The sequence below is a fragment of the Athene cunicularia genome (genome assembly GCF_003259725.1).
Source record: "Athene cunicularia isolate RWA chromosome 4 unlocalized genomic scaffold, athCun1 chr4_part2, whole genome shotgun sequence".
Lineage (NCBI taxonomy): Eukaryota > Metazoa > Chordata > Aves > Strigiformes > Strigidae > Athene > Athene cunicularia.
In genome coordinates, this window is record NW_020799099.1 from 15463227 (window position 1) to 15475695 (window position 12469).

General features: G+C 38.2%; 1 protein-coding gene across 2 annotated transcripts in view; it reads right to left on the bottom strand.

Moving 5' to 3' along the window:
- EGF (epidermal growth factor) overlaps positions 1-12469 on the bottom strand; it is a 58799-nt gene extending 46330 nt beyond the window's left edge. Inside the window, exons 1-2 of one of the 2 annotated variants that reach the window (XM_026848005.1) lie at positions 11766-12469; positions 2478-2609 (exon numbers count right to left, since the gene is read on the bottom strand). In XM_026848005.1, the coding sequence (XP_026703806.1) occupies positions 2478-2609; positions 11766-11892 (259 nt within the window). In that variant the 5' untranslated portion in view covers positions 11893-12469. Of the gene's footprint in view, positions 1-2264; positions 2353-2477; positions 2610-11765 lie in introns of those variants that run through there. The other variant, XM_026848007.1, reaches the window with a different exon arrangement.

The window sequence follows — 12469 nt, forward strand, 5'->3', positions numbered from 1 at the left end:
GGGGGGGGGGGGGGGGGGAGATATACAGCCTAGTCTTTAATTTACCACTAAAGCAACATTCAAAGAATAAAGCCCATTGTGATGGTAATGATGGGGATTTATAACATGATTGCCTGAAACAACAGATCATGGCATACAAGTAATGCTCTAACCAAGTGACTCTGAAATGTAATTATTGATATAGATCCAACAGAATGACAGCTTTCAACCCTGTCCAATCACTTGAACTGATCTTCCTGCAATGCAGAAGCAACTCTCCATTTATCAGGGATGGATGTCATCAAAGATATATTATCCTCAGTTTTCTTGTACATATACTTCTGAAAATTAAACTGGTTTTATTGACCAGTCTTGCAACCTTTTGAAAAAAATTTTTATTATTAGCATGAAACCTGAGGCTTTAAACTCAACGGACATCAATTCTACAAATTTTAGCCAGATGTTCCACCTTCGTCATGGTTTCAAGGTTAGTTGATTCAATTCCTTTCACAGCAGACAAATTAGACCAATTTTGAGTTCTCCAAATGAAGAAAGTTCTGACAAGCACCTACCCAAGGCGTAATTTTCTTCTGTTCACAAGGAAGATGATCAGCACTCTTTCTATACTAACAGACTGGTTTGTATCTCAAGTTTTCAAGCTATCATCTAGTTATAACAGCTACTTCTAGGATTTTAGTGACTCCCCTTTTTCTGCTGCTATTTTCACTGAGCAACCCCATGTGAGAATATTTAAATTACGAACACTTGTTTTATGTAAATGTTAAATGAATGGTGAAGTGTAGCAAGGTGTAGCAAAATTTATCTCAGGAATTTAACAGCTGTACTGCCTGCATTTTTGCCAATTAGTTGACCAAGAGCATTTATATACTTTAAGTTTTGTCCTTTCCACTCTATGGATTTCCTACCAGGCACCCATGAAAGAGAGCTGTAAATGAAACAAGGACTGAACAAAACTAACTTTGATAGCAGAGGCACCAGTCAGATTTGGAACTTAATTTTATCAGGGGTTTAATGAAGAGGTAAACAACACCTGCATCGAAGAGATTTCTGTCTTTAAAACATGAGGGTATTTCACTTGGCGTACCCTCTACAGAAGGCTTTATAGCTAACATAAGGGTTCCTAATCCATCACAGCAGCTCTTGACCCATCAGTCACTTTCTACTGGTGCTATAAATGCTAGTGATAACATTAAAAAATGTTTAAGTCCTCCCCTATTAAGGTAGGATTGTTCTTTGAGAGGTACCTGTGCACAAATATCACTGTGAGGTAACATGTTTGTTTTCACTTCAGTTCAGAAGTGAAGAGTTTACAAAACATTTGATTAAAAGAAATTAAAATTTCTATTTAAGGGGCTAGAGATATTTAGGCAGGATTACAAAAAATCCAGCTTGGGTTTTTGTGAGTCACGTGTTGCTATCAATAACAATGATTCTAGGAGATGACTGAAGTAATTGTGCTGGTGTCAAATTGGGAGCTACACAGAATACTTCTGGTTATGTTCATGGTCCCAAAGGCTACATGCACAGGGACTCAAGTACATCTCCTACTTCTTGGGTCAGAAACATTCCCTGTCACATCCCTTCTCTGCATTAGCAAGAGTCCCAGGTAAATACTAGTCAGAAAAAGAAAACTTGAGCTCCTGGATGAGAAGGGAGCTGTAGCATATCCCAGACAGGAACCAAAACCAGACATTCAGGAAACCAAGGTGGAGAGATGAGAGGGGAGAAGTGAAGTTCAGAGGACTCCCACCTCGTACTTTAGATGCAATACAGGGTTAAACCTATCAATAAAATCAAACTAGATTTTTCTCCCTGGGTAACATCATTTGAGGACAAAATGAAGGTTATTCAAAGGCCACAACTGTGGATATTTTCCCCTTGGAAGGGCTAAAAGCTTTTAAAATTTAAATGCATCTTACACATTAAAATTCAATTTATACATTCAGGGTGGAGCAAGGGAGAGGAAGAACTCACAGTAACACTCATGTTTATTACAAAATTGTCAATGGAACAAACCAAAACTAAGGGCTTCCTGCTTATGATGTCACAGCATTGTCCCTAGAACCTAAACACACTGCAAAGACATCAACGCCAACTGAGTGAAAGAGGCAAAGGTAACAAAATCTTGTGTACCACTGTGTTTTCCTGGAAGCAGTAAGGATGGGATAAGGGAGTTTACAGTTCTGAGCACACAGAGAGAATACATCTACTAAACAGGAAGTCACTGGTTAAGTTGTTTGTTTTCATATGTTCATTCATCTTACCACCACCATACTTTCCATTCTTCACCATCACTCTTCTGTGGCACCCACTCTTGGCCTTGCCACTTACCCACACAGTAGAAGAGGCAGTTTTTCCATCAGCAAATCAGAGCACCTGTTCAGTAGGGACCAGCCAGACATGGTTCACTTTGAAAAATAATGTTAACTAAATCTCTAAAGCTCTTTTTTATTCACCAAAACAGAAAATGACCTTACCGTTCACATAGCAAGACCGTCTGTCAATATCCAAAGTGTAGCCAGGCAAACAGGAGCAGATGTAGGACCCTGGAACATTGATACATGTTTGGCCACAGGTTCCCAAGCCACCTTCAAGGCATTCATCGATATCTGAAACATGTTTTTGAATGGGTCAGGAAAATCCAGCTAGCAAAACCAGCGAAGAGCAAAAATACCCTTGACATGGCTATCTAAGAAATTGGTCGCAAAATTTAATATCCCGTCATTAAAAAAGGAGAGGATGGCTGTATTGCTTCATGCATTGGTTTCAGAATTATTGTTTTGTCTGTTGTCACATGCACAGTGATTCGAAAAAAAATTTTTTAGGAGACCGTCTAGAGAAATTACCATTCTCTCTAGTGTCTGGGTACTCTGGTCTCTGCCCAAACACAGGGAACAGACTTGTCTCATACTTCATTTCTGTGATTTGTGTTATCATTTGTTATGCAAATGTTGCCTGCAGCTGCTTCCTTCTACCATCATCCCACTTTCCACAGTCAGAACTTTGCCAGCAAATTAACAAACTCTGCAAAACAGCAAACAGATTGCCACAGCACTGATTTCCACATTGAGCTCATTTTGGTTTGAGTTGAATCTCAAAAACACATACAAATCACTAAAAACTCCACTATATTCTGACAGCAACAAGTTCAAGCCAAGGCAACAAGCAAACTAATTAGAAACTGGTCTTTTAACTGGTAGATTAGGCTAGGGCATTTAGGGATGGAAAGATATTTAATGTATTTATGGTGTTTTATCAGGGCTTGAGGCAGTAACTATTAATTAAGTCCTAAATTAAGGACTTTATTTTTCAAAAAAAGGTCACCACTGAGGAGCATATTTTACACTAAGGGGGAAAGAAATTAACCCCTTTGGCGGTGCCATGGACAATTGTCCCAGGAAATTCAGATAAACTTCAGTTCCTACTGAAAACAAATGCATCTAACTTCCCGAGGTGCTTGACATCTGTCAGTAACATAGCCTGGTATATTTCTTACATAACCACTGTGAGAGTAGGTCTAAGGCTTTTTCCCTGCCCAAGATATATTTTATGTTAGTGGCTTTTGTTCTGGGCTTTATTGTCTGACTTTTCACACGCAGGAAAAAGGAAATCAACACAAATTATTTTAAAGAGACACATTTTATTAGGTCACTAAAGAACGTTGGTTCGTAACCAAAACTACATATATGTATTGAGTTATTCCAAACATAGCTTACAATATTTTATTTATTTTTTTCTGTATTCCTGTTCAAGAATTTAGGGCAACAGAAGAAGAGCCTCTCCTTGGATAACTTATCTTAGAGGATCATTTGAATCAAGTGCAAATTACTACAGTGCTTCAGATGGTCTGTGACTGTTGGTGAGGATTCCCCTGGTTCAAAGAAGGTCAGAAATGGCACCTCATGATAACTACAAGAAACTGCAATTTAACCAACTCACACCAGGACTTTGAAAGAAACTTTCTCTCTCAGTAACCTAGGGAGATCTAAGCAATCCAAACCATGGGCCTGGGAACTTGTATCCTTTAACTGCTTTAAAAAAACACCTGCAGTGGAAGTGTTTAGGGGTTCTGCGTCAAGTATCAAAGTTGTTCAAAAAGAATGTCGATGCTTTACAGCCACCTAGCATGTCTGTACAGATTAGGGAATGTTTCCATATTTTTTTCCCACAATGTTATATTCCACATAGCAGATGAACTAATTTGACAACGTATGAAGTGTAATCAAAGCACATGCAACTGAATTCTGTTAAACAGATTATTAAGGTAAAGCAGAAGCATTTTCAGCAACATAATTCCATAAAGCAATCTAACCCAATCTTCTTCAAACAATCAGCTTTCAGGAGCATATTTTCACACACGTACTAGGGATGTACATGCCATTCTCCACAGCATTAAAGGAGTAACTCCTCCAAATCCCTTCTAGAATGGTTTGACTGGCTTAGAAGTTTAATGAGCTAAAGAAACCATGAGTTCCAGGTTGCAATTTTAAACTAGCTACTCCTGGTTAACATTGCCTGGATGTCATTAAAACTAAAGGGATCTTTGATAGCCCATACAGGAGGGCTTTGGTGACCTCAGCTCATTGTCACAGTGGCTGTCAGTGCTAGCAGAGACATTAAGGAGTCTGCAGGCAAGAACACTGTATCTCTCCTTGATGCACTGGTTTTCAAATTAAGTAACTGTCTGATTAAGCTGGACAGTTAATCTGATCTAGCCACCAGTACAAAATCAGATGCAAGACTGTTGATAAAGGCTATAGTGTAGTTGATGTTAGTAGATACACTTTTATGAAAATAGTGGTTTGTTAAATAAAGAAGATGTTATTTCACTGAGGAAATCACAAGTATGGGTGATAAAGGCAACAGTGTCGATGTAAGATTGCTAAAGCAATGTGATACACTGATGAAAGAACTATTATTCAATCACAATGAAAAGCACATAAGAATAAGAAAGATCAGCCTGACCTACAGATGGTATCTGGAAGACTGCTTACTCTGTAAAGGATTTGTGTTCATACTGGACAGAAAGTTGACCTCTTAACATGTTACAGGGCAAGAAAATTCAAATCACAACACATATGAATGACAGTGCAGAAATAATTTTATTTCCGTATATAGCAGTGGTCAAACTATATTGGCATGCTACTTGTATTTCTCAGATATAAGTTGTTAGAGGATCCTGAAAAGTTAGAAAGTGCATATAAAAAAGGATAAAAGTCTGATTTAAAGATAAAGAAAAGTACCTTTCTGTGAAACACTTAAAGACCTCAGTCTCTTTACATTATCAGAAAGAATCTTGGGAGAAGGATTGATCACAGTATATAAATATCTTCACAAAGAAAAAGTACCAGTTTTTCGAAAGGACACTATAATCTTTTAAAGGAAGGATTTAGCAAGGACTGATGGCTGAAAACTGAAGCCAGGGAAATCAAATTTAGACATTAAATTCACATTTTAAGAGGAAGTGTGATTCTCTAAGGGAACTAACTACCAAGAAAACTGTGAAGGTGTGAAAAAACATCAGTGCATATTCTCAATTCAAGATCAGACTGCAAAGACATGCTTTAACCAAGCACAGTTGACTGAGCTATGTACCAAGGTAACTGGACAATGACCTGTTATTTACAGGATGGATTTTCCAGCTTTATATGAGTGTACAAAACTGACTCTCTAAGAAAGAGCACACTGATTGATCGGGCTACAAGAATTTACACAGCCTCCCCAGTAATTGCACTTGAAGATTTCAGGGTTATCAATCCGCCTATTTGCATCACCATCAAAGTTCACATGATAAAGCAAATCCCACACATACTGAAAAGTGGGCAGTGGCCCTAGCTGAAGAAAGGCTACAGTGGAAGAAAAACTGCCCAATAAAAGATGAAGGGCACAGCGATACAGACATCTCGGCCACCAGAGAATGCCCCTTCCAGCAGTAAACAGGAAGCACCAACAGACACAGCGCTATTGTAAAATGCCTCAGCACTGTGAACATTCAGCTTTTACAGCGCTAACAATGGAATAGGGTCCTACGCTTAACATGCTCTCTTCTTTGCTCAGAGTACAAAACAAAGGCTGTTTCTTCAGGTTTAGAACTCGATCATAAAGCCATCCATCAGGTGTAACTTGCAGTGCCTTCACCTGCACTCTTCATGCTAAAGCGAAGCGCAGATTTGCATCCTGGTGTAGCTTTTTTACGTGTCCTGGCAACCACATCCCCCAGTGGGAACTTTATCCTGTGAAAGAAATCAGCTTAGTGAACACAAAAGCTGTCTGCAGTGCCCTGACAGCCAGCCCTGAAAGGAAGAATGAGGTCCTGCTCAGTTCTCAAAGGCTTCTTTATGCAAAAAATGCTTTGAGAATCAGCAAAAACGATGAATCATGTCATCATGATGTTGGCAGCTCTCAATGACTTTGCATACAAATATGCTACTTTATTGAGAGTCTTGAGAAGTGCTCTGACTGCAGAAGGTGAAGCATTAGTATGCCTGGCAGGGATACAGAGAAACTACAGTGAGCCAGAACTTGTGTTTCATTACAGTCCCAAATACATACATTATACACATAAAATATAGATGTGCAGATACACACATTCAAATAACCTCACTCAAATTTGTTTCCTGTGGAGCTGGACTGGGGATTAATTTAATCCACTATATCTAGCCAACACCTTGTTGAAAAAAATCTTTTCAACAAGGTTGAACATGAAATTTCATCTGGGTTACAAAGAAAGATGCCCATCCCTTTTATCTACTTTGTTAAAAGTATACAGCTAAAAGAAAAGAAGATAGCCAGAAATGGAAAAAGATGTTCCATCTATCAGTAGGTCATAATAAAATAGATGAGGCATAGCTCAGTATCTTGTCTCTCTAATTTTACATGAGTTTTAAAGTACAACCACAAATTTTGAGAGGATAGAGGCTGTGAAATGCTCAAATACTATCATAAGAAATACAATGTGAATACAATAAGGTGATTATCAACTCCTGGACTCTTCCAGTCCAGAGCCACAGAGGTGACCGTATCACAGATATGACAGCAAGAGCAATCATATGATTTAATCAAGTAGAAACAAATTTTAAATTGAAATAAAAGTCAGAAAACAATTGTAGACTTCTTGAAGAGAAATGGCAAAAAAGATCTCAAGGGACTACAATATTTTTAATTTTCTACCTTTCTGGACTCAGGTCTCAAGGATTTGGGCACTAGAATGGAAAAAATATATTTTGATTTTGTCTTTGAAATAAATTCTATGTGTAAATTAGTAACTACAAAATGGATCTCTACTTCCCGGATCATGCAACTTCCAACACACTGTCATTGACTTGCCTTTCAAAGGTACAGTTCATGAGGCTATCATCTGGCCCTCTTTGAAAGGCACCAACAAATACCATCATCCAGCTCCTTTTAAAATCAGGTTTCAAATTAGGTACTAGAAAGTAGTCAGTTTTGCTAAAAAACAGAACATAAAATTAATATCTACTATTTTCCACTGAGCAAAACAATTCTGAGTCTTGCTGTATTGCTAATTGGTCCTGGAATCTGCCCCTTAGCCCTCTTCAGGATTAAGCTTCATGTGATGTGTGACAACATTTTTGTAATTTCTTGCAACATATTTGCCTCCTTCCTATTTTGATGTAAGTTTTTACAGCTGAAGATAGTATTTGTCCACATTCAGCTGGATCCAATTTCCAGAGAATTCAATGGGAATCCTCGTAAATTGGTCTGTGGATTCAGACCCACATTTAAGAATTCCTGACTACTATTTAGTAACAATATTTTCAAGTATCTTTCCACAAGGAAGTATAATATAAAGGGAGCTAGCTGGATGACAGCTACTGAAAACAAGGAAACAAACATGTCTCAACTGCAGCTCTTCTGAAATACAGAGGGTTACAGCGGGATCTCAACAGGTTTATCCCTATGTCATGACACAGGTAGACAACACAGTTTCCCATTTCATTGGCTCTTACTGCTCCATGTGTGATGCTTGCAAAGAAAGGATAGCTGTGAATTAGCAAGCTTTAGACATATTTCTCAGAATAAAACACAAATATTAACAGTGTGTATTCAGAAGGCTGCATGGAGCGAAGTGAAGCCAGGATTTAGCTAATTAAGGTGAATTTAAAGATGTACTACAAAGAGGAATATCTTAAAATTCCACATCAGCAGTGCTCCATGGCAGGAGAGTGGTGAACAGTAAGAAAGAAAAGAGAAAAGCTTAAGATACAGGAAGAAGCATCTGACCAAAAGAGCTGACCTAGATAGCCACAGTTGTCACCTTCAGTTGCAGGCTGTAGCTCTGTAGGAATGTGCAGCATGCTACCCTGAAGAAGTGACAAGGTCTGATCAGTAAATGTCAGAAGTTAGTAGAGATGTGCAGAATTTAAGAACTTACAATTAAGTAAAACTTCAATAATATGGGTTGTGTTTTGCCTTCTTCAAAAACTTTTCTACAATAGTTCAGGATTTTTAAAATAACTATCTTCCTTCACTTTTTAAACTTACAAAGTAAGTATTAAAAGTCAGCCCTGAAGCCAGAGTACACCTTAAGTCTTCAGTATTCAGAACATAACATATTTACCTAGGGCAGCCCAAGACTAACAGGCACTAGTATCTAGTCTAAAATTGGTAATGCAAGGGGCTCCTCTAGAGGCTTCTTCAGATAAACAGTGTTATGTGGGAAACTTTTTGGTCTCAAGTGGGGAAAGCATCTATACACTAAGAGAGAATAAAAAATATTGTGGTTAAAGCGGTACTTCAGGAGGGCACAGATAACTGAGTTCAACAAGCATAAGATCCATCCCCTGGTGTACCATGTATGCTTACATGGTCAAATATGTTAGGAATTAAAGCTCTCCCAGGGCAAACTATGCACATGTTCCTACCTTGTAGGAATAATCACTCCTGTGTAGCCCAGACCATTTTGCTTTAGAGGTAGATGGTTCTATGTTTTCACTGGAATCTAAGAAAGATGAGTTATTTAAAGGTAACTGAGTCCTCAGTCTTGACATCAGTTTAAAAGAAATTATTAAATCCAGATAGCAAAGTAAAAAATTGCAGAGATGCTTGCAAGTCTACCATAACTTGCCATAAATTGGTATGTTCCTTCACCAGACTAGTCTCGTTCTAACCTGATGATCTGTTCTCCCATACTTTCTCTCTAATAAACCTTGCTGTTGTGGGACATACAGCCCCTCTGAAAGGCCTCTCCTCTCTTGGCATACCAAGTCAGGATTCAAATAATCTCTCTTAAAATAACTATATAAAATTATGTGAGACATTTAGGGTTAGATTTCATTAACCTTCCACACAGGATGAGAAGGTCTTTGATCTTTGAATATCCCTAGAAATAAAAGGAACTAATTAAGAAGTGAGCTATTTCACGACCTAGACCTTCAACTGTAGTGGAAGTAAGAAAAGCCTACACACTTTCCATTACGTGTCACTTGTAAGTCTCCTAACAGAGTACAGACACATTCTCAATTCAGGGTAGTCCTTATGGCTGGCAGGATGCCACCACAGTCACTGATGATAAAGAACATTTTATAATTGGTACATTTATTACAGCTCATCAGGAATGGTCACCAAGCCACAGTTCAGCTTGCTGTCATTGTTCACAGTTCAGTGGTATGAGTCATGTCTCCCACTCACCACTTTTATCCCCACTATTACCTTCAAAGCCTGCCTCCAGCTTCCTACCACTTGCTTCCACTGCACATTCTATTTTGCATAATTAATGAACTAGAATATCATAAATCCAGTCTTCCGGTCAGAACATGACTTGTGTATCCAGCACAGAGGAAAGAACAGAGGAAATCCGTACCACTAAAGCATCCTTGAGTCTTACATTTCATGTCAAAATTTCACTTTTCCTTAATCCCCTGTAATCCAGTGGTCTCTAATTAAAAAGATATCTTAGCACATCTCATTTCTCATTTATTCTATTACATGGAACTGCTCGGAGTATGTCATAGTAACATTAGCTCTTACACAAAAGACTTACTCTATTACTATTTCTTGCAGAGTTTGCTGAGCCACCAGTTATTCTGTTTTGGTGTTTCACTTAGAGTCGTTCCCCCCCCTCCCCCCCATTCATACAGCAGCTTAATGTATCTAATTTTCAACAGAAAAGACATAACACACGGCAGGTCATATCTCCATTAGTAGAAGAGAGCTGTACAGCAATATCTGAAATATATCGACTGAAATAAAAAGTGTATCTTTGCAGCCTTTTGAATGTCAATATTTAGAGTGCTTTTTGACTCATTAGCCAAGCAAGTCCCTTCATGCCAGGAGGATTCTCCTGTCATATGTGAGCTCTTCGTTGGATAACCCAGTAATGCAGAAGTCATAACTCCTGTACATCCTAAATAGCTTATGGAAGCTACATACCTATTAGCAAATAGCACACACCTATAGGAGAGGCTGTGCAAAGTGCAATAGCTGCTGAGGATGGCACATGCTGCATAGACATCAGGTTGAGGTTACAGAGAACCAGGTCTAGTCTGGTCCCATGGACTGAATGGCCGTCAACAGTGGAAAGGATAGTTGCTTTCATATGGGAACAGCTTCTGGTTTAGGTTGGCCTAAAGACAATCCAGTCTGTGCACTTTGAGAGTGTTCCACAATGTGAAGTATGGGGATTCAATTCAGGGGTATGCTTCACATTTGAATTCAAGCATCAGTGTGAAAGCCCCCTAGGTGTGTTTGCCTCTCAGATAAACCTTTGGGCAGGTTTATCATTTGTACACAAAACATGCCTAGCTCCTCCTCTCTCAATACAAGAACATTTAACATGCTTCTATTTTCTGCTTACAAGATGGTATTTCTTGGCAGAATGCACAGAGGAGGCACCTGTTATTAAATCACTGGAATCATGTCAAGAACTGAGTCAGAGCTGCTGAAGCCCAAGCAATCTAAGGCAAAAGCATAAATTTCAAGTATTACATCTGTTTGCTTGAATCCTTACAGAGTATTTCCTCATCTCCTTACTGCAAAACCTACAAATTCACTGGCTCTGGCTTTCTAAAAAAAAAAAAAATAAAAAATAATTGGACTTCAAGGTAGCAGGGTAGGGAGAAGGGTTCTGTCATTCTTTGTCTTATACTTTGTAAAGAATAGGAACCTGCATTTTACATGTCCCAAATCACTAAAGGTGATTATACTAACATTAGTGTCATACATTTCACCCAGACTTTAGTACTACAGTATCAAACACACCTGCGATTCCTGTATTGTATGAGACGTATTATGAAATATAAGCATGCATATCCACATGCACCAATTAACATAGAAAGAGTAGTTTTTAAAGTTATCTAGCCCACATCTAAGTATAATACTAATACATAATCATTAAAATACTCTTTCCAGATGTTACAGAAATACAAAAATACACCTATATACAAATTTTACATATATAGAACCATGAATACGTGCATGCACATGTATTGAAAATACAGAGACATTAAAGCTGTGGTAAGGAATTTTGGTAACTAGGAAAAAATTCAGATCTCTTAATGACCATATAAAAGTTTATCCTGCTTTCTGATAGTTGAACTGACAGACAAGAGACTGATTTCTGAAAAACAAACTAAATAAAATAAGGTCTGTTCATTATGAGAAGCAACAGATATCGAGAAGCTGATTTATCAGTTCTACCAATACAACACAAAAGCAATATGTAAAAAACCTCTTTGAAAATCGTAAAGCTCAATTAAGAGAATAAAAATGCAGTTTTCTTAATCTGTGAATGGTCAGCAACTTACCTATACAAGCAGAGTTTTCAGTCTTTAATCTGTATCCATTAGGACAGTTCCAGTGCTGCAGAGCTGAGAGGCTGACAAAACCAATTTTAAAAACCACAGTTGAAAAAGCAACAAAGAAGAAAAACATAATCTTGAGGGTTTTTTGAGCTGTCACTAGAGAAAAACTAGCTTGTATTCAGTCATATCCAGGACAGATGAGCATCTGTAATCCCAAAAGGTTTCTGCAATCTCCCACTTTACACTCAGACATCTTATCACAATACCAAGTTTTTATCTTTGGCTTGCTTTTCTTGTCACTTTAGCCCTTACTGTGTCTAACTACAACCTTGAAGAAATTCCTGGGAGATTTCTTCCCCACACACGTCGTTTTTCTCTCTCTCTCTCTTTCGTTTCTTTCTTTTCTTTTTTTTTTTTTTTTCTTTTTTGGAAGGCAAGTATGAAATGCCTGACACTCTTGCCACAAATTTAACACAGCTTAAAAGCAATGCTTGCAAGGATCATTGCAAATTTCCTCGCAACGAGCAAAGCTGCTGTTTCAATCTTAAAAGTAGCGAATTTGGAAAACTGTTCACCACAGCCCTCAGTGGAGTACAGGGAGCGAGATCTCCAGGTACCGTCCTTCTCCAAAACGCAGTTGCTTTTTACATACAAACTTGGACGGACTCCTCTTTTCTTTTTAAAGCTCTGCTTGCCCCACCTCTTCT